This window comes from Perca flavescens, chromosome 7 (assembly GCF_004354835.1).
Source record: "Perca flavescens isolate YP-PL-M2 chromosome 7, PFLA_1.0, whole genome shotgun sequence".
NCBI classification, from domain to species: Eukaryota; Metazoa; Chordata; class Actinopteri; order Perciformes; family Percidae; genus Perca; species Perca flavescens.
Window position 1 is genome coordinate 20,782,261 of NC_041337.1, and position 13,107 is coordinate 20,795,367.

The 13,107-nt window shown below is 38.7% G+C and overlaps 1 protein-coding gene across 3 annotated transcripts in view; it reads left to right on the forward strand.

Moving 5' to 3' along the window:
• The window catches only part of slc16a4 (solute carrier family 16 member 4), a 30,393-nt gene extending 23,382 nt beyond the window's left edge, over positions 1 to 7,011 (forward strand). For all 3 annotated transcript variants that reach the window (XM_028584146.1, XM_028584147.1, XM_028584148.1), the window contains one exon: positions 5,051 to 7,011. In XM_028584146.1, the coding sequence (XP_028439947.1) occupies positions 5,051 to 5,244 (194 nt within the window). In that variant the 3' untranslated portion in view covers positions 5,245 to 7,011. The remainder of the gene's footprint in view (positions 1 to 5,050) is intronic.
• Positions 7,012 to 13,107: the final 6,096 nt, after the last annotated feature.

The window sequence follows — 13,107 nt, forward strand, 5'->3', positions numbered from 1 at the left end:
CAGCACACGTATAAAGCCACATATAAATATACTAGCATCATAGAACCCTTGCAAAATTATTTGCATTCATACACAATGTATGTTAAAGGTGCCATATGTAATATTGTATGTAATACTGGCAGCTAGCCGTTAAAATTGTTACTGCACTACCAATTCAAAATACTGGAGAGTCGTCTCCCCCGCCCCCTCCTGCCCAGACTTGAAGTTCACGGGGGTTGCCAGGCTGAGACCGCAGCATTCACAACAATGTTGCTAGACGCTTTTCTCACATAGCCAGACATTACTCCACAGCACAGCCGAGTAGCTAACATTAGATGCTGGCTATATTGACAGTCATAAAAGCCCGTGCTCACGCTGAGCTCTGTAACCAACTGACAGACACACTTTTTCGGCTTAAAATGACAGTATGAACCGCTAAAAACACAACAACCTCACTGTCCTCTCCACACGGCAGTCAGGCACACTTCCTCGGCTTAGAATTACAATACGAAACGCTAAAAATACCACTACCTTGCCGACGGAACACACTTCATTGGCTTAGAAATACGGCAACAATCGCTAAACACACTGCAAACTCACAGTCCTCTCTTTCCGATTTACAGCCCCCCTCTCGTGGCTTAAAATAACTCACCGTTGTTGGCTCCAGCCGCTAAACTACACGTTGTAAACAGCCATGGGCTGCCTGCCTGGTCCTCCCGGTAACGTTAACAGTTAGCAGGGTTAGCATGGCGGCGTTAGCCAGGACCAGTCGGGATCACTTTACTGGCTGTCTCAATTGTTTTTGCGAGTAACCAACTCGGGTACTCTAGCTATATAATTCAATGTGAGTACACAAATGTTGAAATGACAAAATATGCCCATCCCTAGTAGCTGTGATAAATTAGCCTGAAGCTAATGCTTACCTGTTCAGGAGAAAATAAGCCAACTCTGCGTCCTTTTGTGATCTAAGCTGTCTCCATCTTTCAAATACATCTCCAATATTTACCAGGGGGTTGTTACGTCTCTGGTCACGCAACTGTTAGAAACATGCTGTTTTCTTTTTTTTATGTCATGTAGAATCTATCTCCGTTGATCCTGTTCGTTTGTTTGCTGCTTTCATGGCTGTACTACCGTTACAGCTGTAGCGTGCTGGGTTTACGTTTTTACAGGTATATCTGGCAACCCGGCCTGCCTGTCAAACTGGGCCGTTGATAACAACACACAGATCAAAACATAAACATAAATTCCGTCACGGAATGTAAATTTCAAAAAGAAAAAATACTGACATTAGCATTGTTGTCAGAAAACATAGTATTTCAGTTTAACATGTTTCCTTAATATCTGATGAGGCATTGGTGTCATTTTTGGATTTATTACAGTACAAATATTACATATTGGACCTTTAACGTTACCGGTAGACTTCCAAACGTGACGAGGAAAGAAAAAGTGTTTGGTGGCTTTACGTCATAGGCTGACCAGGGCTTTGCCATTTGGAGATGGCGAGGAGAGGGAGAGGGGGTCGCTCACTGATCCCCCTATATTTCTGAAAATCCTAGACATGTTGTTGTGACCTGCACTTAGTGCTTTGTGATGAGCCTGTGTTTGTATTGAAATAAGATTCTGCTGCGGCCCGCCGTATGGGTTGAGCAGAGGCTTCACAGTTTGACCAGCGGGCAGCAGCTGCACACCAGGCCGCCGGATGGTGTTGCTAAGAACTTGCAATGTATAACTATTGTCATACCGGCCCACCGGGAAAAGTACTGACTCTCCCGATTGCCACTCCGCTACTGGGGCCACTTTTCAGAAGGTAAATGTCAACGTGGCTCTTGTAAAGAAAACAAAATAGGAACACAGAAAGGACTGGGTCACCTGCAGTAGGGTAGAACGAGTACAGTTGAGACCCTTTTTGCATTTTGATTTTTCACACAAAAATAGATACTGAAAAGAAGTGAATTTCCACATGACATGCCACATGACATTTCATTAGCTTGTAGACTAAGATATTATCAATCAATAATACCCATGAGTTTATATTTTCCACAATTAGCTCATAAAAATAAGGTGCTTTTTGTCTCAACTTTGTCTCAACTGTGCCCATATGTGGTACAGTTGAGACAGTTCCATGGTACAGTTGAGACACCTATTTGTAATGATGTAAAGGTTAAAATGTATAAAACAGTAAACTGTAACAGTAAACAAACAACAAAGGAAAAAAACTGATTCAGGTGTCACTTTCACAATGATGGCATGTGTAGATACAGTGTGTCTCAACTGTACCCCGCACATTTCTCAAGATTTTGCAATGACCTTGCATGACACAATACCATGAAATATGCCAGTTTTTAGGGCACAGAATAACGTTTGTGATGATACCAGTTACGTTTAACAGTCACATAAGGATAATAAACTATTCATTGTGGAGAGTTAGATAAAAATGTTTGCCTATATCTTTGTCTGTTGTTCAAATTTCCCACGATCAAAGAGGACACTAATACGCATGTGCACAGCAAAAATTACAACTTCTGCTTGCTGCGCAAGTGTCTCAACTGTACACAGTCTACCTATAGTTTACACTGAAGTCACACATGCTAAAAATGCTCTTCTCTGTAATGTAGACATATGAAGAATGTAAAAGTGTATGTAAAATAGGAAACATAAAGATTTTACTTTATAATTAAAACATTTTATATATCCATTATCTGGAGAAAAAAATAATACGTGAAAATAATTGTGTAATATTTGACAAACATAAGTATCCTCAAAAAGTATTTAATGAACCGACAGCTGTCATTTTTTTGTACCACCTTCTAAAAACGCAACCTTCATAAAAGGTTTTGTTTTAAGTAATGGCTTTTTTAATGGTTCATTTATGGTTACATAATGTTTATATATAAGCTATTAACAAGAACATTAAGGTTGCTAGGTTGTAAATCTCTCTTGATGGTGTTTATCCTTTATTATTTGGCAATATTGCAGTTATGTTTGTAGTGCATACATATTCTAATACTTCTAAGAAGCCATCAAATCTGCAGATATGTTTTATAAAAACAAATTAATTGGTTCAGATGTTCAGCAGCTCTTTTCCATAAATGGTCAAACTGTCCATTTTCCAATTAACTAAAGTTAAAAAAGATAAAGCAAGTGTTTTGCTAAAAGACAATACAACCCTTGGTATTTTTCACAACATTGCAACCCAAAAGCTGTCCTTATTAATGGCTTAATAATGATCTATTTTTGATCATTAGGTTAGGGATCATGCAGAGTGAGGGGGTCGTTATTACTGCTTATTTCACTGCTCGAACTCAGAACCTTTGACTCCGTAGGTTGGTGCTGATCTCATGGAGCTATTATCTGGGCGATGTCATAGAGCTATTATCTGGGTGATGTCACAAGTGGAATCGCAACACCTAGTAGACAAGGAGCAGGCCTGCGAGCCTTTGCTGTATGTCATTCCCCCTCTCTCTCTCTTTTCATGTCTGAGCTGTCCTATCATATAGTCATAGTATTTTGTGTCGAAAAAAGTCATTGAAAAAGTTGTATAGAATATTGAAAAAAAAATCATAAAAAAGTAATTGTATAGTATGTTGAAAGAAATGATAAAAACTCATAGTATAGCTTGTCAAAAAAGTTATAGTGTAAGTATGATTAAAAAGTCATACTATAGTATGTCCAAAAAAGTCATAATATAGTATGTTGAAAAAAAGTGATACAAAATTCATAGTATAGCATGTCAAAAAAAGTGATAAAAAGCCATAAATAAATGTAAAAAAAAAAATCATAGTATAGTATGTCGAAAAAGTCATATTATAGTATGTCGAAAAAAAGTGATAAAAAAGTCATAGTATAGTATGTCGAGAAAAGTGATAAAAAAAGTGATAGTACAGAATCTCAAGTCTAACTGAAACAGAGGATTTGAACATTCAACCTTCCTTCTTCCAATCATTCACTCATCACCCTAAGCTATCTGACACGACAGAAGTGATCATGTTTTTGATATATTTATCTCTTTGTACATAGTATACTGGACCTCAAAACTTAATGAAAAATATAACATTCAAACACTCAACCTACTGTCTTCCAATCATTCTCTTATCACTCTAAGCTATCTGAGCTAGATTGCGGATCGGGCCGCATTTTTCTGTCCAAGCCCGGCCTGCGTCCGACAGAGCAGTAATCGAACCCGGCCCGAGCCCGACAGGCATTAAGATATTTATGTCCGAGCCCGACCCGAGCCCGACATAGTTAAAATCTTGTTTTTTTCTCATACTAATGACACATACATTTGTTTGTGTGGAAAGCCCGCTTTTATTAAGAAACTGTAGGAAGGCTTTGAGAAATGTCAACAGATGAGGGCAACAAGCGCATGTTAACACAAGCAAGCACCTACATAATAAACTTTTTTATTTTATCCATCCTCTAATCTGTTAAAGTTAAGTGTTTGGCGTATTTGTCTCTTTCACATAGTATATTGGGCCTCAACACTTACTGAAATATATAGGCTCTGAACACATGTAAGATTTCAACACTGAACCTTCTGTTTTCAAGTCATTGTTGTCATTATCACCCTAAGATATCTGACCTCAAAGGAGAAATTGACGTTTTTTTACATTTCTGACATATTTGGCATATTTGTCTCTTTCACCTAGTATACTGGACTTCAAAACTTACTAAAGCACATAAGATTTGAACATTCAACCTTCTGTCTCTGTAGCGCCACCATCAGGACTAATAGCTTTGCTGCTCGGCCCATAATGATAAGAATATATAAAAATATATATAGTTTCATTAATCATACAGCACAAAAATTTAAGAAATAAAACTATAATATTCAATTTGTATGTTAAGCAAACTTATCCCAACTCGTTTTTGTGCTTGTAAGTCACTAACAATATTAATTCCCAGTTTTCTTCTTTCTTTTTTTTTTGACGTGTGAAAGCCCCACATCACCACTTACAATGGGCTTCCTTAGCTGGTCGCTACATGATATATAAACTATAAATGAAATGTACTGTGTATTAACCAATGAATAGACTGACTCTTCAAGTGTTCCTGTGTTGTTTGCATTTTGTAGGCTTCCTGTACGACTACACTCAGACTTACGACTGTTCTTTCTACCTGGCTGGCCTCTGCTATCTGCTCTCATCTCTCTCCTTGTTCATGGAGCCGCTGGCTCAGCGCTGGAAGGGCAGGAACAAACTGACCTGCACCAAGAGAGCGGAAAGCAGCTGTAAGACCAACGGCTGCTTTGCCCCCGACCGCCTGTAGAACGGCGCTGTGTAGGAACAAAACCCAGGGAAGGCCTTCGATCTTGAAACAGCATGCTCATAAAGTGCCATGGGCCCGCATACCTTGGACTCAGTCTTAAAGTCGGGACCCAAGTGACCCTTAATTTCAGCAGGAGCGTAACACGGTGTCGAGGAGACCACAGTAACATGTCTAAGAACATGCCATTAGTAAATAGATGTTTATGATGAACTTTTAAAGAGCCAAAATTTGGGTGTCCTGCAAAATATTTTACTCCCTATTCTTGTTCTTATCAGAGGTACATGCAACCAAACTGAAATAATCCTCTACATACATTATCCAGCACATTATATATTATAAAACACAATCTAAATCTGTTTTTCAATGCAACAACAAAACTGCATTAACTTTGCAGTGACTTTCAATTGCACATAATATGGCTGGAAACGAAGCTATGCAGTTAGCTTGATATCCTGTTATCTGAAATCCTCCTCCTATTGTTTCTGTGATGGCATTCATGGAAGAACATATCCATGAAGAAATCTCACTCGATTCCTTTGGAAGCATTTACCTGTATCTGTAAACCTGTACTCACTGGTATGCACTTTGGGCCAAATTGTAATTAAGCTGAATGACATCTGACCTTTTAACTGCCAGGTAATTAAGAAAGTGAGCAACCACTTAATTGCAGCCTGCTTGTATGACACAAATGTGTAACCTGCTCTTAAAAGCCAAAAAGCAGCAACTGCTTCAGTAGTTTAATCTCTTGCCCCAGAACTATTATTGTAGGCACAGGGGTTGATTAAATGGCATGTTTTACCATTTAGAGGTATAATCATATTCTCGTATTTATATTTTGTTATTAATAATCTGGATGTTATTTTTGTCTGTCAACTACTTTAGCATACTTAGACTTACAGTATGCTGTGTCTCAATTCAGATACTTTTGTGAGTACACTTACATGTAGTGCCATGTGTACACTATGCACTCACTTGTGTAGTGCGTAAATTTCTGGAACCGGAAATGACTATTCTTCTTCATTTTAATGATAAATTGCATCCGGGCAGAGCATTACCGCAATCTATTGTTGCCCACAAAAATATACATTGACTTGTTTTTTTCACTATCTTACTACAATATAGTGGTACTTATGGACAAAAACACATGTATAAATTCCATTTGTATAGTTTGGTTTTCGCCATTTCAGTCACCACCGCTACATCGTCCTCACCGGCCATTTTCACAAGTTTGAAAATGCGTTAGCGGTCAAAAAGAATCCACTCTGTAGCAAAGATGGTGTCTGTTGAGAGCGAGTAGTGTCCTTTGTTCCACGCTCATCGTTTTGACCATTTTGAGTGCAGCATCCGGGTATTTGTAGTGCACTGCATTTGGCCATACTTCAGTCTGTGTGAACTCACTATTTATTCAAAATAGCAAGTGTAAGTACAGAAGAGCACAATTTGAGACACAGCATTACACAAAGATACACCATTCAAACTTCAAAATATTTGGCTAATTTAGGACACTAAATGCTGCTTCTGTTCAGATTTTTTTTTTTTTATCTTTCAACTTTCTCTCATAGAAAGTTCAATGTTTGAACATTTTCTTTTCCTCTTTAACCCCTTGATACTCTTTAATTTTTTCATCTACAACTATTAGTACTTTATGACATTAGTTCCATTTTTCATACCTCTCATAGTTTTTCTGGAATTGCAGTTGTTTTTTAAGTTGTTCTTCCATTATAATTGGTATGTATTGTCAACACATTCTCACTCCCATTGCGTAAAATACGGACGCTTGGCTAGGTGCCTTTTGGCGTTGTTATTGACGCTAAAAGTCTCCTTTAACGTCAAATCTAAAAGCGCTTTATCTAAACGCGCTTGGTCGGGACTATTGGCGGGTTGGGTTTAGTAATAGAAGAACAGGACGGTTGGGTTTAGTAATAGAAGAACAGGACGGTTGGGTTTAGGAAAAGAAGAACAGGACGGTTGGGTTTAGGAAAAGAAGAACAGGACGGTTGGGTTTAGGAAAAGAAGAACAGGACGGTTGGGTTTAGGAAAAGAAGAACGGGACGGTTAGTCTCCTGGGTGAAAGTCCTGTGTTCTTTGACCCATTCACCACCCCACCAACCTCCCCATGCAGATTTTTGGGCTTTCATACTACTTGCTACCGCTGCCCTCCCTGGTGCATTCTACGCACACGCTGAAGGGCACTGTTGACGTTGTATCTGACGCTGACAGCTACTGCCCAAACGTCTGTATTTTACGAGTTCGGAGTGAGAACGGGTTGGTATTGTGCTGGTGACACTGACTTCTGGCAATCAAGTTAAGGGAAGTGGGGTGTTGAACTGAAATCTAAGCTGTTTTCAGTACTTGCACATGAACTGACCCTTAAACTGCTTTCATCTCTTACCCTTGAACTGAGAGTTCAACTGCTTTGAGTGTGAGCGCTTACATAAAAACGGTCTCCAGCTTTTCCACTTCAACTGAAATTTCTACTTTAAGCAGTAAACAAATCTTTTGACATTCCATTGCTTTTATCTCTTACTCTTCAACTAAAACTTTAACGGGGAGGGCCAGCAGTATTAAAGGGAGGGACTTACATGCCTGCAAGGCCGGCCTGGCTACCAAAACAAAGAACAGAGAAGCTTGGATTACAACACACACACGCATACACACACACACAGAGAGTGTGACTTCATTCTCTGCTCAGGATGCCATTACTCTACTATATCTTTACATAGCAAATAGTTGTTTTGCTGCTATATCAATTTTCTGAATGTTGTACGTATATTGCCCCTTTAATTGACAATTCAACTGTTTTCAGCGCTTGCAAGTCAACTGACATTTCAGTTGCTTCAGCCATTTTAAAGGTCCCATGGCATGAAGATTTCACTTTATGAGTTGTTTTTTTAACAAACCTCATAAAGTCAGGTGTGGTTATGGTTACCTCCCCTTACTCTGCTTTGCCCACCCAGAGAATTTGGCCCGCCCATGAGAAAGAGAGAGACATCATGGCTTGCAAACGAGCAAAGTGGCAGTTGGTCAAGGCCCCCGTCCTCCTCAATAGCATTTAAAGCTACAGACACAGAAATGGCACATCCTAAGGAAAGCTCATTGTGGGACTGGCTCTAGTGTCTGTAATTCTGCTGAGGCTGAATTTCTGGAAAGAGACTTCAGATACAGTATTATGGGACCACTAATACATATATAAAAGCATCCAAAAAGCAGCATGTCATGGGACCTTTAAATGCTTTCACTCACAACACTTTAAATTATTTCAGCTGCCTCTCTTAACACTTAACTAACACCTCAGCTCCTTTCAGTGCTTACACTTCATATTTAAACTACTTCAATTCCTGTAACTTCAACTCCTTTAATTACATTTTAATCTGTTTACAGTGTTTACACCTGCAGTTTTGGCAAGTTGGCACACTTCATTTTCTTGCGAAGATTTTAGTTTTTTTAATCGACACCTCAATAGGGACTTTTTTAAATATTAGAAATAGAACAAACTAGAAACTGTCTCTCTCCTTTTGTGGGTCAGTAATGATTCATTTTAATAACTTAATTTTTACGTTATAGCTGCAGACAACAAAACTGTCACACCTAGCTCAGCGTTTCTGAGCTGTTCTATGCAAGTGCACAACGGGAGAGATTTCTTTCATTGACAGCTCACTTGCACATAATTTTAACTGTAGCAAAGGATACCAACTCCTGAAGGAATAAGCCTGTTTGGTCTTGATTTAAGTATCCTAAATATATTGATCCCAGTTAGACTGCAGATTTTTTTGGTTTTCAGTGTCAATGTGTGTGATTAAGTGTCATTTTGTCAACCTTGTATGTCTGTAAAATTCTGACCAACTGTGCTACAAATATGTTTTGCTGATGTTGCCCATACAAACTGGACTGGTAGGAAACTGTTGCTTTTACTGGCTGCCTTTACCATGCCTGCAGGCAGCCAATTAATGGAAATGCAATTTATAGTCGGGAGGCTATGGCTCAGGAGGTAGAGCGGGTCAGTCTTTAATTAAGGTTTGATCCCCGGTTCCTTCTGTCCGCATCTCAAAATGTCTTTGAGCAAGACACTGAACCCCAAGTTGCTCACGATGGACAGGCCAGCGCCTTGCATGGCGGCTTCTACACCATCGGTGTATGAATGTGTGCGAATGGATGAATGAGAGGCAAATTGTAAAGCCCATTGTCCTGTAATGTAGAAAGGCGCTTTATAAATGCAGTCCATTTACTGTTTATGTATGGAAGTCTGTTGGTTATTGAATCTTTTTTTTATGTAATGGATGTTTCTGTGTTTTCAGTGAATTCCTTGTTTTTCACCGTTTGCCTTACAAGGTACTGTATTGTATCTTTACTAACTTTCCTGTGATGTCCGCCAAAGACACATTAGAAACCTACCTACAACTTGAAGCTTATTAAACATTTGTTTATATAATTTCAACTACAATGACCACCCATTATTCTGTCATTTCCAAGTCCTAACTGAGGGCCCACAATCCAGTGATGGATACGTTTTGCCACGCTGCCCTCTTGTGGCGGAGAAAAGTCTCTACTCAAAGAATGCTGTCTCAATTAGTACCACATTATTCCCCCTCATCTCACTTTCACAATACTGAGCAAGGCTCTTTGTATTGTTTCAATAACGACAGTCATGCACAAAAGCTCTTTTGGCTCACGAGTTGCATTCACCACCCGTATGCTTTTGTGATTAAGGGCCACTGAATATTTTGTACCATAATAAATCTTTTATGACATGTATTTGATGCTTTAAAAGTAGATTTTGGTTTGGGATTATTTTTACTTGTTAGTTATATGGATATTTTAAGAACTTGTATGTTTGAGCAATATCTTGAAATAATTATGTCCCTTTGGTAATGTCTTAAACACCACTGATAATGAACCGAGTTCTGTGTAATGGTGTTTGATCTTATGTTTTTGTTGCAGTAAATGCATTTATGGGTAAAGCACTGTTTTGTCACTACTCTGGCTCCTGGATTTGTGAAATGATAGTTAAAAAAAAACATGCTAACCAATCGTAGATATCCTGTTCCAAGTCCTTAGAGTTTATTTTTAAGCCATGTAACAGTGCACAGCCAGCTGTAATAAACTGACATGTGACTGTGACAAGTCTGCTCTTCTGTGATTCAGAGCAATAAATGCACTGATACCACACCAGCTTCTATCTCTCTGTAAGAAAAAACCTCACAAGTTGCAACATCTTTTACATGTTTTATTGACACATTATTTAGACACACTGGCGTGAAAAAACATTGATTCATCTAAATCATTACCTTCATTTTCATCTTGGGTTTAAAAAGTAGACAAAGAATTCTAGTAATTATTTCACTTAAAAAAAAAAAAAAAAAAAGGGTTCCACATGTCATTTCAGAAAATACTGTCAATCAAAGCAAACAGGTAACTCACAGTAGATGACACCTGATGGTGTTTACTGGCAGCCTGGAAACAAGCAGATGAAACAACTGCTGTTTTTGTCCAGTGGAACTCTGTATTGGAAACATAAAAACATGTTGTAATCTTGTCAGAAGTTTACAGTGTAAATGATTTGGAAATGCATGTTGCAAGTTAACTAAACATTTAATGGCTGATCAACAACATCTTCAAGTGAGCGCTTCATATTGAAGTTGACACGTGGCTTTTGCAGATTACTGTTCTAAAAGTAAATCACATGGTCTTTCTAACAGTAATAGATGAGCAAATATTATGACATTAGATGTGTGGAACTGTGGTAATTGTACAATGCCATATTGTACACCAGTTTACAATTACAAAATGTTGAGATGTCTTACCAACAGTGGCACAATATTATAATTTGGTATCTTTACAAAGGATTATAGGTGACACTTTGACAAGACTATAAAACTTAATTTCTCCAGATTTAGGTCCCCCCAATGGGCCTATTTTCTTAACAGTGTGTATCAAGACAAAAGCTAATATCTCAAAACACTCCAGAACACCTTCCCAAGCATCGTATTGCTGCTCAATATATTGATATATTGATGAGTGAATATCTCTCAGGTTTTGCATTATTCAACACTGGGGCAGTATTACAATGTCACATACAGCCTCAGTATACTGGGAGCAGAGTAAAAAAGCATACTGGTATCAATAAAGTAAAGTAAAGTAAAGTAAAGCCAGCTCCCATTTTAAACAGTCAAGTATTGGCCACAGATTGATTTCATTTTCACAAGCTACATTTTGATTGCTTACTGGTGGCATGTGATAGATTTACACAGTCCAGGACTGGGCCTTCTTTATATCTCACATTAATGTTCTCCATTTCATTAACTGAAGGTTATCATTTGTGGCCTGTAGTCATTAACATGTCCTAACGCACAGACAATTTTGTGCCAGCAGGCATTTTCTTGTGTCATAATTCCTTTAAATTACATTTGCCTAACTGATATTAATACTTTAGGCTTGAGCAAAAAATAATCAAATAGAGGTTTCTTATATAAAATTAATAACATTATCTATGATCAGAAATGGCTTACGGACAATGTTCAACATGAATGAATGTCTTGAAGTCTTGAAAAGGAAATACAGTGGCTTAAAGTGTTGTTGTTTTTTATAACCAAGCCTATATCAGTTTTCTCACAGACCATATTAGATCATATTAATATTGACTGACATGATGAATCTTCAAGTGAATGATAGTAATCCCAATTTGGTTTTACATCTCTAATAAGGCTGCAAAAACAACTGAATGTGCAGCATTTATGCAGTAACCTAACTGTAAAATTCACCCTTTTACATAAATTTTTCAGTGAACGTAAACACACACCTTTGCATGAGTATATTACCACAAGTATACATTTGGGTTTTAAATGTTCTCTATTTAAGACAAATTATTTTGTTTTGTCGATTCCCAAGGTGCTGGGAGCAGTATTATGTGCAATGGGTTACTGTGGGCAGCAAATGGTCCTGTTATCTTACACAACTGGATTTATGCCAATTGCCATCTGCGTAAATAACCTCAGTAATGACTTTGCCTAAAAACTAGTGTGCCGGTTTGCATTTGCTATTGTAAAACGTGGTGTTGACACTTTATACTTACCACTGCTGCCTAAGCCACCGATACAGACCAGGCAGGCAGCACCTTTTCTCCTTACTCACCCTCATGTCGTTTTTAATACAGCGGTCGTACAGGGATAACAGCTCTGTCCTGGGTGTCTGGTGTGCATGAGTGCGATTTGTCAGGCAGCCTGCGAGAGGAGAGCAGGAGCTCCATGGTCCTCAAGATGGCAATGTTTCTCTAGTGAAGTAAGGGTTCCTTCTCAGCACAGAACACAGCATTTGTTTTCTCACAACTATGACTAAAATGGATGGTAGGAGAAAATGGAAAACTTTCTTGCCTGTGTAAAGTGGCCTTAAACTCATAAAAAGGGCATAGGCAAAATAAACAGGTCTCCTAGAAGAATTTGGGGGAGGATGTGGGGTCCGCAGTGTGGATTCCTTCCAGCGGTGTCAAAAAAGGGTAAACAATTTAGCCTGTTCGTGTTTCATTTCCATGCTGCAGCAGAACTCGGATGACGATGGAATACAGCTTCAGCACAGCAAACACAAGTCTTCACTCTTCTCCTCGGAGAGGGTTCAATCAGAGGAGAACACAAAGACGGGGGCAAACAATATTCCTAGCTGAGGTTAGGGCCAATCCTCTTCCCTGAGCCAAACATTAAGTCAAATCAAATCATAACTGGGCAAGTATAATAAAGACAAATCAGCCCAGTGGTTCAGCTTGGCCTCTGCAGTGAGACAGCTTGAACTGTAGATGCTATGGAAATTTCAGAGCGGTGTCACCCACAATCTCCCGAGTGGAGTGTGTGACGGCCGGTGATGGGATTTCCTCAG